This window comes from Cebidichthys violaceus, unplaced genomic scaffold, assembly GCF_023349555.1.
Source record: "Cebidichthys violaceus isolate CVI_PGR_0920_01 unplaced genomic scaffold, fCebVio1.0.p SCAF_7, whole genome shotgun sequence".
NCBI lineage: Eukaryota > Metazoa > Chordata > Actinopteri > Perciformes > Stichaeidae > Cebidichthys > Cebidichthys violaceus.
Window position 1 is genome coordinate 4,878,240 of NW_027176927.1, and position 14,436 is coordinate 4,892,675.

The 14,436-nt window shown below is 47.1% G+C and overlaps 1 protein-coding gene across 6 annotated transcripts; it reads right to left on the reverse strand.

The window, feature by feature from the left end:
• Nucleotides 1-802: 802 nt before the first annotated feature.
• Nucleotides 803-13,823, reverse strand: atn1 (atrophin 1). Of its 6 annotated transcripts, none has more exons than XM_068735414.1 (10): nt 13,567-13,823; nt 11,547-11,683; nt 10,970-11,071; nt 10,389-10,508; nt 7,381-10,205; nt 7,006-7,222; nt 5,279-6,863; nt 2,998-3,141; nt 2,606-2,786; nt 803-1,570 (listed from the first exon to the last, which is right to left on the reverse strand). In XM_068735414.1, exons 2-10 carry the CDS (start codon nt 11,571-11,573, stop codon nt 1,537-1,539), a joined length of 5,235 nt encoding a protein of 1,744 aa, XP_068591515.1. In that variant the 5' UTR covers nt 11,574-11,683; nt 13,567-13,823; the 3' UTR covers nt 803-1,536. The 6 variants fall into 6 exon arrangements, 5 of the variants coding, with proteins under 5 accessions (XP_068591515.1, XP_068591513.1, XP_068591514.1 ...); XM_068735412.1 differs by having other exon boundaries at nt 2,974-3,141; XM_068735413.1 differs by lacking the exon at nt 13,567-13,823 and adding an exon at nt 13,051-13,121 and having other exon boundaries at nt 2,974-3,141.
• Nucleotides 13,824-14,436: the final 613 nt, after the last annotated feature.

Here is a 14,436-nt window from a genome sequence, read left to right on the forward strand (position 1 = left end):
ATATACCAACTCACACGCATGCCCTCTCCTGTATATACAGTATATATGTACTGTATATCCAATGTCACTCTCCTGACTTAGATGGTTCTTTCAGATAAGGCTCTTAATCAATCAGTATGAGGAGATTTTCTTGCAAAAATAAAGAAAAGGGATGTAGACTTTAGGCATCTGGAGATCCATTTAAAACTACTTTAAGACTATTAAAATGAAGTGCATCATTACAACAAAACATGAATTTTGTAAAAGTTGTCTAGCCAGATCTACAAATCTGCGAGCCAGCAGTGGTTCTGTCTTGCAACATGAAGGCCGTATTCAGTGATCCGTGTCCTTTTGAAGGAGATTCCTCCAGCCGGACACGGTGAGAACACACACAGCCCTGAGCCTTCAGCAGTAAATCACACTCTCGCAGCTCCTCCTTTCTTTCTCCTTTCATTTCTCTCTGTATATATATATATATATATATATATTTTTTTTTTTTTCTTTTCTTTTCATTTTTACTGTGCAGTAAGGAATGCTCGCTCTACAGGGTGGCTGGTGTTCACTGGAGCGCCTCAACTCCCATGTCTCACACTCATCCCATGTGTCTCCTATTAGCTACACTCAACCAAGAGAGGGAGGGACGGAGAGAAAGAGGGGGGAGTCCGAAAGAGAGAGGGAGAGGGAGAGGGGGGAGGGGAGGAGAGTCAGGAATTTGATATGCTTTGTGCATGAGTGACTTGTATAAAACAAAGACGGGGCAAATAGTCTGAATGTATGTGAGGGGGGAAATAGCGCACGCATGAATACGCCAGAGACTAGCAAAAAAAGATTATAATTTATTTCCAGATTTTTTTGCCTTCATTTGCATCTTGTTTCACAAGGTAAATTGAAAATAAAAAATAAAAATAAAAACCGACTGCCATACCATGAAAATGTAAAAAAATAATACAAATAATATGTACTGTATATATAATTATATCATTATCAACAAACAGACAACATTAATCATAATAACAATACTATTGATAATAAACATAACATAACACTAAATTGCTGGTCTCATGCATATAGAACGCCCCTCAGATACAAAAGAGGGGGTAATTACTAAAAATAGAACCAAAAGTTCCACCAGTTCAGAATAAGCGCCTAGCTACATGCAATGACATAAAAGAGACTCATGTACACATTCCTTCTGGCATCAAGTATTTTACACATACTGTACTTCACTATTGCCTCCCCCATCTAATATACTGTACAGAGCACGATACAAAACAGGACTGGAGTTTGAGAACATTATGCAGGGAAGCGCCGGAGTCTGGATCTTCAACGTGGTGCAGTTAGCAGGGACTGTGTGCAACGTTTTTACGCCCTCCTCTCTCTCTTTTGTTAATCCTTCAAAAATCTTCTAGTTTTCTTCTGTGGATTCCCCGTCTATTAGTCCAGCTTTCATTTAGAGTCTTGTTTCCTTCGTTGTTTTCAGTGCTTTTCTTTTGCGTTTCATTTTGCACACATTCTCCCTCGTTTTTCCTCCATGCTGCTCTTTGTCGTGCCCCTCCCTCACAGGGTTTTGTCACTTTCTTTCTTCAGGTGACTAAAAGGTCAAAGGAGAAACCATGTTAGAGTGCAGTTTGAAGTAAAAAGTCACAGCTAAGGTTAGGGTTCAATTTCATCTCAGATGATTACAGCATTTACTCCCAAAATAATGGCTGTTTTGGGGATACATTTTAAAAGCTTTATTTTAATCCATAGATTGCATTTCTCAGGACTTAATATGCACAGAGGGAACAAACATTTTTCAAACACCCCAAACCGCACAGCCAAGCTGACTTTTACAGGCAAATTGTAACAAACTAATCAACAGTTTGTGCAAAAACAACAAAAGTAGGAGTGGTTTTAATTTGTGCTGTTTGTAGACTCAACCACCGATTAAGGCTTGTTAAAAGTTTATCAAAATGAAAACAAGACATGAAGATTTCTGCTACCTGACGTGTCCCAAAAAAGTACCAGGTCATTGTTGTTTGTCAGGTCGAGTTTGGTTATTTTAAGAAATGTCTCTCCCATCCATGAAAGTCATTGTTCCAAGTAGATTCACAACGGGTAGAGGGAAAGAGTGTAGCCAAGTAATTGCATCAACCTGGTGAGCTAACAATAAGTAAAAGATGAAATATAGATATAGAAAACATATCTTTGGGTCTTGGGTACGGTTTAGATCTCATATTTGGCAGCACCGGTTGTTTAGACCTTAAAACAACTTTGTCTCATTTTTAGGATAGTGCAAAACTGTAGGCACATGTACACCAATAAATGGAAAAATAATCTAGAACTGTGTTTAAAAATGATTAATTGTTCAAGTAATTTTATTGTTCTGGTTCCAGCTTCTTAAATTTGAAGATTTCCTGCTTTTCCTTTACTTGTATCATAGTTAATATACATCTTTGGACTTTGCACTGTTGTTTGAGCAAAGTGAAGACAACACCTTGACATGTTATTGAGACACATGATCAATTATTAGAAAAAATAATCAAAACATGAATCAGCAATGAAAACAGAGTAACGTCAGTCTCTGCTGCATTAACAGAGGCCCAACCAATGGACACACACACACGCGCACACACAGCCTCCGTACCTGTAATACTCGTCCTGGGTGAGGGAGTGGTGGTGATGGTGATGGATCCACTGTTGTTCCAGGGCCAGTCTCTGGATCTGCAGCTCTGCGCTCTGGGCCTGCTGCATGGCCTGGAGCTGATGAGCTGCCGACATTGGACCAGTGAGGGAGGACTGCTGGGGCAGGTCACGGAAAGGAGCACCTGTAAAAAATAAAAATAAAAAAAGAGGAAGAGGAAAGAGGAGGAGCAGGTGGGGATACGAAAGGAAAATGGAGAAATAATGGAGCCGAAAGGGCCCCGAGGTCAATCATCGTCATCATATTCAAAAAGTCTCTTCATAATCTTTCAGCACTGTGGAGTTTTTAAGAGAGAAAAACTGAACAAGTACATGGACGAGGAGCCTTCTCCTCACCGAACAGCTGTTGGCGGAGCACCTCGCTGTCAGTGAGGGGGTGAGCCAGGATGGGGGTGCCTAGTGTGGCTCCTGGGTAAGGGAGGCGTGTCAAAGGAGACCCCGACGCCAACGGGTCCATCAGGGGGTGTACCCCGCCCGTCGCTGGATGCCAGTGATGTAATAGGAAATACAGGAGATATTTAATAAGAGTCAAATTATGAATTCAAAACAAAGATAATGCACACAGCATGTAACACATTAACATTAATACATTATGCTACATTTAAGAGATGTCTGATTCTTGGGAACACATGAGCACATGAGCAATCGAATAAAGTCAAAGACGTCTGGATTCTGGAGGCAGTGCAGAGTCAGTAAACTTAATGGCTTTTGCTAAAGTGTAAATGTGAAATGCAAATATCAATTTCCATCCGTCAATTATCTGTTACAGCTTATCCTTTACAGGGTCGCGGGGGGGCTGGAGCCGATCCCGGCTGACATTGAGCGAGAGGCGGGGTACACCCTGGACAGGTCGCCAGGCAATCACAGAGCTGAAACATTGGCCTAATTCCAATCCGGTCCCAACATCTTCCCACTCCGTGACGGAGCGAACGATGTTTGTACTCACACTCACAGCTGAATGAAGCACTTTTTTTTAAGTCGTAGGCATAAATACAGCTGCAAGTTACACGACAAACTTCCCTCTCTCCAGCAAGGAAGAGATAAATGAATATCAGAAAAAAATTGGGTTACGTTACAGTTGCTCCAATTCTCAAATAGCATATATACATAAACGTATAGAAAGTATAAAAATAATAAATAAGTATGTAAAAATATGTGCATTAAACTACAATGTATTACAACAGTGTAATTAATAATGCTGTAAACAGTGTCTATGATTGTGTAGTGTGTAGAAATGCTGTATGACAGTATGACAATATGAAATGTCTGTCTTAGTTTGAGCAGCTTATGGGTAGTCGCACTGAATCATCTGTAGGGAGTGTGTTCCATGACGAACACAAACTGGCGTTGCACGTGGTCAGTAGGGGCAGCTGGTTAAATCAGTATCGATGTAGACTCACTCTTTGAGAGTTTTATAACCCACTTCCACTCCACGCTAACTGGTTTGGGATGGCACTTTATATGGCGGACCCTCCGAGTGGAAGTGAGTAGGGAGAGGTTGTAGGAACCAGATTGGAATTGGGCCATAGGGCAGACAACCATTCACGCTCACATTCACACCTATGGGCAATTTAGAGTCACCAATTAACCTAAATAATCCAAATGTCATGTCTTTGGACTGGGAGGAAGAAAAGGCCCAGGAGAAAACCCACGCTGATATGGGGAGAACATGCAAACTCCACACAGAAGGGCTCAAGCCGGCCAGCCGGCAGGTTCAAACCATGAACCCTCGTACTGTAAGGAACCATCATAACCACTACCCTATCGTGCCACGCCAAATATTAATAAGCAGGTTTTCATTTTACTTTCAACATGAATTCTTTCAAAGAGACAAAAGTCTTCTCCTGTTTGTCATACATTTTCTGCTAATTGGTGTTACTAAACTGAGATCTGAGTAAACTAAAAACTCTTGAGGGACTTTGAACTTTAAAGCTTGGAACATTTGAACAAACGAGTCAGATGACTAAGAGAAAACTATGACCCAATATCACTTGAAATCAAAGAAAACCTGTGTTTAATGATTAACTACACGAATATAAAATCATTCACATTGAAGTTAAAGGATAAGGCTGGCTTTGTTTTTCTTACCGTCCACAATTCCCATGAATGGACTAAAATCATCACTTCCCTGTCCTGTCTTTAGAAAACAACCCCAAGCCTACTGTTTCATTATTTTAATAAAAAAGTTCAGTAATCTCCTAAAACAGCTGTAGCTGCATTGTAGTTTTTTAGCAAATGTTACTTAAACAGGAGTAAATAGCTTATTTGTTTGGGACTCACGGATTAAGACACATATGGTGTGTCAATCCAGCATACACTGCAGCATGGTGCATGTAGGATTGACTCCATACAAACTACAATACCCATCCTAAAGAAGGAATGTGTCATCCACTACAACGGTGTGGTTTGTGGCTCTTAGATTTGCTTTTTTGTTTTGTTTTTGGACAATAATGGAGGTCTATGGTAATAGAATATCACAAGCCTTATCCTTCACTTTTTGTGTCAACCATTAACAATTATTTTTTGACTACAAAATGTGTTCATAGTAACACATCTGGGTAATCTCAAGGCGGTTGATACTGATAATAGGAGCATTTGTATCAGAAGTGGTTAGTACCTGTGTCTTGCTGGTGCAGGTGAAGGTGTGAGTGGATGTGTGAATGCTGGTGATGATGAGGTGTCACGTTTAACATCTGAAGACGCCCCAGATTCTCTCCTCCACCTCCATTTCCTCCCGTTCCTCCTCCACTTCCTCCTCCTCCTCCATTTCCACCACTTCCTCTCCTTTCTCTTTCTCTCTCCCTTTCTCTTTCTCGCTCTCTGTCCCCAAATGCCGGCAAAGCTGCTCTGTCTCTCTCCCTCTCCCGCTCTCTTTCCCCACTCCTGTCCCGCTCATAGGGGGCAGGAGAGCGAGTGGGAGTGGGGTAGTTCTCAGGGGGAGCGGCTGGAGCAGTGGCTGGTGGCAGATGAGAGGACAGGGAGCTGGGAAAAGAAGAATGGGGGACCGGGTGATGAAGTGAGGAGGCATTGGACGTTGGCGGAGCAGGTGGAGGAGGAGCTGGCGGAGGAGCAGCAGGGCCTGCTGGGGCTGGGGGGGCAGCCGGTGGTGCAGATGATGGGTGAGAGGGAAGAGAGGGTGTTAGGAGAGATGAAGGGGGTGGATTGGACAGGGACTGAGGGGCAGGAGGGTTGGGAGGTCGGGTTACTGGGGCCAGGGTCGGGCTCTGGAGGTGCTGGGGGCCAGTGGGAGCTGGGGGAGGAGGAGTGCCATAGAGTGTCACCTCATTAGCTCCTGCTGCACCTCCTCCAAGTAGCAGGGAGTGTGCATGTGTGTGTGCATGTGCATGTGCATGTGCGTGTGCGTGTGCTTGGGCATGGGCATTGGCATGAGCATGGGCATGAGCATGAGCATGAGCATGGGCATGGGCATGAGAATGAGAGTGAGCAAGGGCAAAAGCAGCGTGATCATGTATGGCCCCTGGTGGGTAAATCCGATCATCACTCTTAAATTCAAATCCTTGCTTCATCCGCTCTCGGTGTGCAGCCACTGCATGAGGAAAGCCGACTCCTCCAAACCCTGCACCCCCAATCCCTCCAGGTATTGGGCCTCCTGCCATTCCAGCATGGCCTCCAACACCTGGACCCCCCTCAAGGCTGCCACCATACAGAAAGCCCAAGATGGCTGCAGCTGTAGCTGCATCTGTCGGCAGGTGATGCGGGTGGCCTAAAGCATGATTCTGGAACTGAGGAAGGAAGAATGAGGGGTGGACGTGGGGATGGCCATGGTGAATTTGTGCGTGGTGTGCCTGGGCACGACTTGCTGCCCCAAGTGGAGACATAGCATGAGGGCGAGCATACTCGCTCAGGGTTCTCAGCGCTGGGGTGTCAGGGCCTAGATATGGACCTCCTAAACCTATTCCCAGGGATCCCTGAGGGCCAACAACTGTTGATGCCCCACCCATTGATGGCAGAAGGAGGGAGTGGGGGATGGAGTGAGCGAGGGTTGGGTGGAGATGGTGGGCTTGAGCAAGGTGAGCATGTGGGTGTGAGTGATGATGCTGGGCGTGAGGGGGAGGGTGAGAGATAGAGTTGCCAGAGGAAGAGGAAGAAGATGAAGGGTCGAGGATGATAGAAGACGAGGAGGGGAAGAAGAGAGAGGAGCCCTGGCGACCCCCTCCAGCGGCGTTGATGTCCTTCTGCTGCTGCAGAGAAAAGAGTAAAAGACAGTAAATCACATCTGCCCTGATCTGCTTTACTCCCCTACCGTTAGAATGACCAATTTAATCTACATTAAATTCATTAAATCTGACATGTTGCATAATTATCACTCTTAAAAGTGCACACCTGTAGATGTCGATCCAGTTCCCTCTCACGCTCACGCTCCCTCTCCCGTTCCCTCTCTTTTTCTCTGAGGTCTCTGGCCCGTTGCTCGACCTCCCTGCGGGCCCTTTCGATCACCTCATTCCTCTTCTTCCACAGTTTGGAGCCGTCCAACGGGACAAAGAGGACATCACTGCGGGCGCAGGAATTCCCGCTGCCACGGTCGAGGACCTTGTGAAACCTGGACACAAGTGATCATTACATATCATTACACCCACCAGGAGTCAGAATCAGAATCACCGTTACTGTTATTTACATCTGATAGCATACAGAGGGACTGAACAGAGCGACACATTGACAATCTCAAATCGGAGGATTATGTTGTTGTTTTGACATTACCTTGCTGATTGGCTGGCGTGGATGGGAATATCTACAGGTTTGGGTTCAGGAGAGGGGCTTCTCAACACCGGTGGTGGGCTTTCAGTCTCTTCCCTTTCTTCTATTGGTTCTTCTTTGATAACAGGTGTGGGAGGTAGGCCCAAATCCAAATGTCCGTCTCCACCAGGGAGTGAAGAACTGGAGGCAGCGGTCAAAATGCTGTTGTTGGCTGAGTTACTAAGAGGTGGCGGTCCTTTTGAGACATTTTGAGGCGAGAGTGATTGCGAGTTTGTATTGCTGCTATTGGTTGCGCTACTGTTGCTATTGCTGTTGGCCATGTTACTGCCACTCCCATTGGAGTGGTACGTTCCACTGAAGGGAGGGTGGCTGTTCAAAGTACCATGGAAAGGGGAGGGACGACATCCAGGTGACACACCTGGCCCAGGAAGGGGCATGTTGGGTCCAGATGAGGAGCCAGGGGGAAAAGATGAGAAGCCTCCCATCTGATTTGTGGATGGGCTGGGTAATGGAGATAGAGGTGTTGGAGGAGTCTGGGCGGAGGACTGATAGTGTGGGGGACGTACATTGGGTGCCATACCTGATGGGGGTGGCTGGGTGTGCGAGGTCTGAGGTGGGGGTAGAGGAGGCTGAGGTGGTGGTGGGGCATATGGAGCGTTTGGAGGGTGTCCATGATGGCTGGAAGAGGAGGAAGGAGACAGTGCAGGAGGCTGATTTGGCCCTCCACGGTTTTGGTACAAAGCAGAATCTCGCAGGTTTGAGTCTCTCTCTCTTTCTCTGGACCCAGACTGGTAGTGGGGGTGAGGTGGGTGGGGGTGATGGGTTCCTACAGGCCCTGAATACTCTCTTCCCAAGTTTGGAGTCACCCGAGGGGGGCTGAGGTACTCTCGATTTGTGCCAGTAGAAGGAGGAGCCCCAGCAGGAAAGTCTTTTCCTCCTGTGGGAGGATACTCTCTGTGAAAGTGGTCTGCTCCAGAGGGAGGGGTTTGTGCCTGGTCCATGGTAGGAGGGAAGTCTCGGCTGGATGAGTTTGGGGGATGTGGGTGGGGCAGTGGGGGCAGGGAAGAGTGGGAAGGGTGACTTGGGTTGCTTTGGGGTGACGCAGGTGGGTCTCGGTTCAGCATGGGGGTTGCAGGTAGCCCGCCGGTTGAACTTGGAGGGTTTCCCTGGGGAATGGAGTTGTTGTTCGGATTACTGTTGCCTACAACCTCTCTTGTCTGACCCCCAAACTCACCCCATCTGCCTCCATCTTTGTCTCTGGGATGCCCCCCCCCAGTTCCGTTGGGGCCAAAGTCTCTACTCTGGTTTTGGTTTGGCAGAGGAAACTCCCTCCCTGCATCTCGTTCCCTTTCCCTTTCTCGTTCCCTGTCTCTGAAACCTGGACCAAAGTCTCTTCTTTCAGGACCCAAGTTAGGTCCATCCCTCCCAGAACCCTGGAAATCCCGGTTCTGACCCACTGGCAGAACCCCAAACTCCCTGCCTTGGATGCTGTTGGACCCACCCATCCCACCACAAGGAGTATTACTATTACTTCCGCTACTATTGTTGCTGCTGTTGCCAACGGGAGCAGAGAACTCTCTGTTGATCTCCCTCCCCACACACTCCCCCCTCACTCCCCTCTCCCTCTCTCCTGCAGCCCCCCTCTCTCTGTCCCCTCCCCCTCCAGCGTACCTGGGAAGGTACTCCCTGTGGGGGTGGGGGTGAGGATGGGGGAGGTAAGAGGGGTGGGAGGAGGAGTGGCGAGAGGATGGAGGGTTGTAAACAGAAGGAAGTTGCTGCTGCTGCACAGGGGGCTGGTGCTGTGGTTGGTGTGGGTGGTGGTTGCCAGGGTAACGGGTGTATCCCCAGCTCCCCTGGCAACCGGTTGCTGCACCACCCTGCCAGCTGGTGGAGCTGTAGTGGTGAGGGTGGGTGGAGGGTTGGGTCTGAGGCTGGGACTGCTGCTGGGGGCCAGTCTGTGGCAACAGAGAAGGGGGAGTAGACTGAGCCTTGTCCAGGAGTTTGTCTGCCTTTTCTATTTTGTCTCTTTCTATCTTAACCTCAGCAGGCAGGTTTTGTCCCCCGAGCTCTAGGGGCTTCAGTGCAGGTGGAGGAGGAAGAGGAGGGGGTAAAGAGTGGGGAATGTTGGGGCTGTTATGGGAAAAATCCCCCCCAGAGATAGTGGTCTTGGTCACACACTGCGTGCTGGCTTTGGAATTAATTCTGCTGCCACTAAGTGCACTATCGACGCCTGTCGGTCCACCGTACTCAACTTTACACATCAATTTGGAGTCCAGGGAGAAATAGGACTTCCTCCCGCTATTGCTGTCATTTGATGTGTCCCCGGCTCCACGGAGAGAGGGGGTGAGACCAGAGGAAGAGCAGGGAGTGGAGGAGGGCTTAAGAGACGGACAGTCTTCAATTCGTCCATCCATTTCCCGCTTTTCTCCATCTCCACAGGACTCCTCCCCTCTCCCCTCTCGTTGCGCTCTCCTGTCGTCTACCGTCACCTTCCCCACTCCTCCCTCCTTGCCTTTCTCTCGTTCCCTCTCTCCTTGCTTTGGTGAGTCGGGGCCATCGGAATCAGAGTCCAGGCTACCCAAAGGGGAAGCAGAGAGACTCGGGGACGAGGAGCGATTGTCCTGGTCTATATCCCGCCCACTGCTCAGACTACTGCTACTATTGGCCAGGCTCCCTACAACTGAACTCCTACTGCCCTGGGATTGGCCATCTTCGTTGTCACTCTCACGGGATTGGCTGGCAACTGAGGTTGGAGGTGGGACAGTGGAAGGAGCCGAGCTGTCAGTCGAGTGTGTTGATGTTGGAGGGTTTGGGGTAGAGGCCGATTCCTGACAAAAAAAAAAGAGCATTTCTGGATGAGGTAAAAATGTAAATTTTGTGAATGTGGTTATATTGTGGAAGCCGAGAATAAAACTCTGAATAGCTTAGACAGTGCCTGTTTGGATGATTTAGCAAAATCAAAGCTTTGTAATTAGTCTTTATGTAACAGGTTGATGCAATGTAACACAAACCTGAACTTTTTGCCTCTTTGGAGGAGACACAAGTTCCTCCCCCTCACTCTCTGATGAATCATGCCCTTGTGATCTGCGACTGAAGCGATTTCCAGCCAATTCCTCACCAGCACCTCTTTGCTAAAACAACACAAGACTTTTAATTCTGTAGTGATGCTTTTGAATCCCTAATAGGCTGACTGTTTTTAGAACAAAGCCACACTTGCATGCACACGCACGCACGCACGCACGCACGCACGCACGCACGCACACACACACACACACACACACACACACACACACACACACACACACACACACACACACACACACATGTCAAACACTAAACATGAAAGATTTCAAAGCGCTGTATGGTAAAACACACAATCAAACAATACTGACACTGCAAGGGTATGTCTGTGGCAATCATACTGATGACTCATGCACTGACAGCACACACACATGCTCTCACACACACAGAATGCTATACACAGGGACAGCATTTTTTTATTGCTCATGACGCTTGTACTTGCATGCACACACATAACCGTATGGCCAAAATCACAACAAGGAAGAAAAAAAGGAAAAAGAGGTGCGCTAACCGTCTGTCTATCGTTGCGTTCAGGGCGAGTGGGGCTGGTGTGCGGGCGTCTGCCCCTTCTCTCCTCACTCGCCCCCCGCCGTCGCCCACTGCGCATGGGCATCTGCAAACCCACAGTCCAGCAAAGGAGGAAGATATGGACAGGATTAGAAAGCTTACATGTTAAAATAATGAAGAGTTACAGGTATAAGGAGAAATACAGAGATAATTAAGAGATATGTTAAATGTAGGGTAAATAGAGTTAATACAAGACCTCAAAAAAAGTCAAGTTTGTTTAATTCAAGTTGGAATTTAGAAAAAACAACAAGTGAAGGATAAAATGTGTGAGGGAAGTGAAAAGAAGAACAGGCCATAATTGAAAGAAGGCCACAGAGAAGAGGAAGGAATCGTAAGCAGAGGAAATATAAACATGCAACGTCACAACCAAATAAATAAATTGCATCTTAGTCATCTTGGTTATTCTAATACTATCACATATTGAACTAATTATGATGTAGCCACATTCCCAAATATGCTACATTAAGCAGGTACACAAGCCCTGACCTCAATGAAAAAATATATGTAGGCCTTGTTCATACCGATTCTTTGTGTGTCCGTGTTTTCATTATTTCTTCTTTAAAATGACCATTTTACAACACAAGCCATTGCAGGGACTGAACTGGTTCCTGTTGGTTACTGACTGGGCTGTGTGTTACACCATGAGAGCTACCAAAACCTGTAAAGAAGCATAAACAAAGAAGGCATTATTCAGTATTTATCTGCATTAGAAATCTTACAGAGAATCCAGTGTTTTGCTGAAGAACATTAGTACGAATGCAGCGGTAAACAATATTGTTTGCTATCTGCACCATGTGTGGAGTGTGGAATTTGTGACATTATGAAAACATCTGACTTTAAAACTGCAAAAGCACTGTTGCAACATTTAAATTCCCAGCATGCTTCACGCTGTATCGGAACAACTGCTTTTCACTGCGCTCCAAACTGTTTCCTCTCTGCCTTCTGTCTTCACCACGGCAGCAAAACAATCCAACAGGCACAATCGGTTAACCCACTCGCACTACCAGAGTGCACAGGTCTGGGTGTTGTTAATTGGACATCGAAGGAGCAGATAAAAAAGAGCGGAGCAGAATAGACTGATTGGTAGACTGCATTTTGGATGGCGGCCTGCAGAAGACTCCCACAAACATCTTGAGGATATGGGACCACACCCCCCCTTCTTCCACCTTCACCACAACAGACAAAACCCACAGCCACTTGTGGTTAACCCACATGACCTGGTTATGGCTGGCAGAATCACATTCTTATTTATCCATTCAGCCAGCCATTAGGGAAATGCACAATTTTGAGATCCTCTATCCATTTGGGTGTGCCTGACAACGTAGGTGGACTACTGTGCAAGGACCGGCCTAATCCATTCATTCATGTACCACTATGAAGAAAAAATGGCTCATGTATATTGAATGAGGATATAAATAGTCCACGCCACTGGATGTAAGAAGAAAAGATATATTTGGCTGAGCAGTAAGGAGAGCTGTTGTACACTCTGCTGTGCAGCCAGTAAATATAGGAGCCACATCCTCATTTTAGTGTGTGTTTGAATCCTGTAAATCCTGTAGCAGCTCCACTACACATGGCCATGCATTAATTATTAGTGCATGCTGCAGTGACTGATCCAATCAGAGTAAACTCACTGTTCATACTTCATATGCATAATAGAGAAAAAAAAAATACATGGCACACGTATTTATAGGCAATGCAGTGTATGCACAGTCAGTCTAATTAACATACATATGACTAAGTTCATCACACAGGAATCATTCAGGGCCCAGTGGGTTTACTGTGTACATAATGCATCTCAGTTACAGGTGGCAGCTACTGGCCTGCCTGTGGTCCACTGGCAGGTCCTTGGCCATGGTCAGTAAACAACTAGGACGCGAACACATTACCAACATGCAACAGCATTAACATCACCAGTCCGCCCGCACGCTCACGCGCGAGCACACGGCACACAGCACATGCATTATCAACAAATTGACCACTGCATGTTGATGCAAAGCGGCAGCATGCAGTTGCTCTGCTTACATCACCAGCGAGCAGAGGCACTGCAACGACTCTTTCTTCTTTCTTCCTGCGAAATGTTATTGATACACATGCAGAGGGGAGACCGGCCAAGAGCTCGCTCTCCGCCGCCGCCGCCTTACTCTCTCAGACCACCACGGCGGAACACAGTCCACCTACGACGGTGGAGAGTCGTGTTCAGCCGCACATACATGTTCACAATCAGAATGGATGCGTGTGCAGTGCTGTTGTCTCTAGACGCTGCACAATCTTAAAAAAAAGAAAGATAATATGGAATGGCGAATCGTGGCATTTCGCACCGGTCTCTCCCTTTCCCTTTTCTCCTCGCTGGAATGTGGGTGCGCGTCGTGCACCCTCTATTACCATTAATTCACCGGGACATAATTTAGCCAGAACGCAGGAGTATGACGATAATTAAAGCACAAAGGAAAAAAATGGGAGGGAGAGGACAAACGTGGCCAGCAGGAGCAGCTCCAAATAAACAGTTATAAGCATCCATTTTTTCCCCCTTTCACTTACCTATGATATCCAGCGATGCGTGCTCTCACTCTCACTCTCCCTTTCCTTTCTCTCCCTCTGTTTTGTCGTTTTATGTTGCACGCTGACACGCACACCTCACAGCCCAGGCGTCTGTCAACAGAGGCTTGTGCTGGCTCATATTGCAACGGGCACCGATAATAACAATAATGCAGACGAACCTCTTTCTATTCGTTGCAGGAAGGAAAAAAAAAACAGGGGTGCCAACTGAAGACTACAAATTGATGCGTACCCTCGCCTCTTCCCCACCCCCTTTCGCCCCCTTTTTTCTTTTTTTGACCCCCCTCTCCCCCTGCTTACTCCCCCTCTTCCTCTAAGACGACTTGCACTTTTTTTTTTATATATCCCCTCTCCGGTCTTACAGTCACAATTTTTTTAGCGGAGGGGTGAGCCAGAGAGAGACGCACGTCGGGTGAGAGAAAGGGAGAGAGGAGAGGGCGTGATTTGCATGAGGAGTGAGGGGGAGGATAGAGGAGGAGGAGGAGGAGGAGGAGGAGGAGAAGGAGGGAGTAGTGAGGCAGGGAGAAGGAGGAAGAGAGGCGCAGAGAGAGGGCCAAAAACTCTGAAGAGGGAGGGGATCAAGAGGGAGGGTCTCTCTCCCTCTCTGTCTCTGTTGCCTAGTCCCTCCAGAGTCACCTTTACTGTATGGAGACACTCGGCTTCAGACTCAATAACTAGCTGCTCCGCTTTATCTCGCGATGAACCCTGAAGGAGAATAAATGTCCAATGGGTCTTTGTTCTCTCACATGCCGCACTTATTTCAACAACGACCACGCTGAATTAAAGGTGGACTCCAGAGAAAACACACGTAGCCTCATCTAAATGTGTCTTAATGACAATGTCAGCGACTCA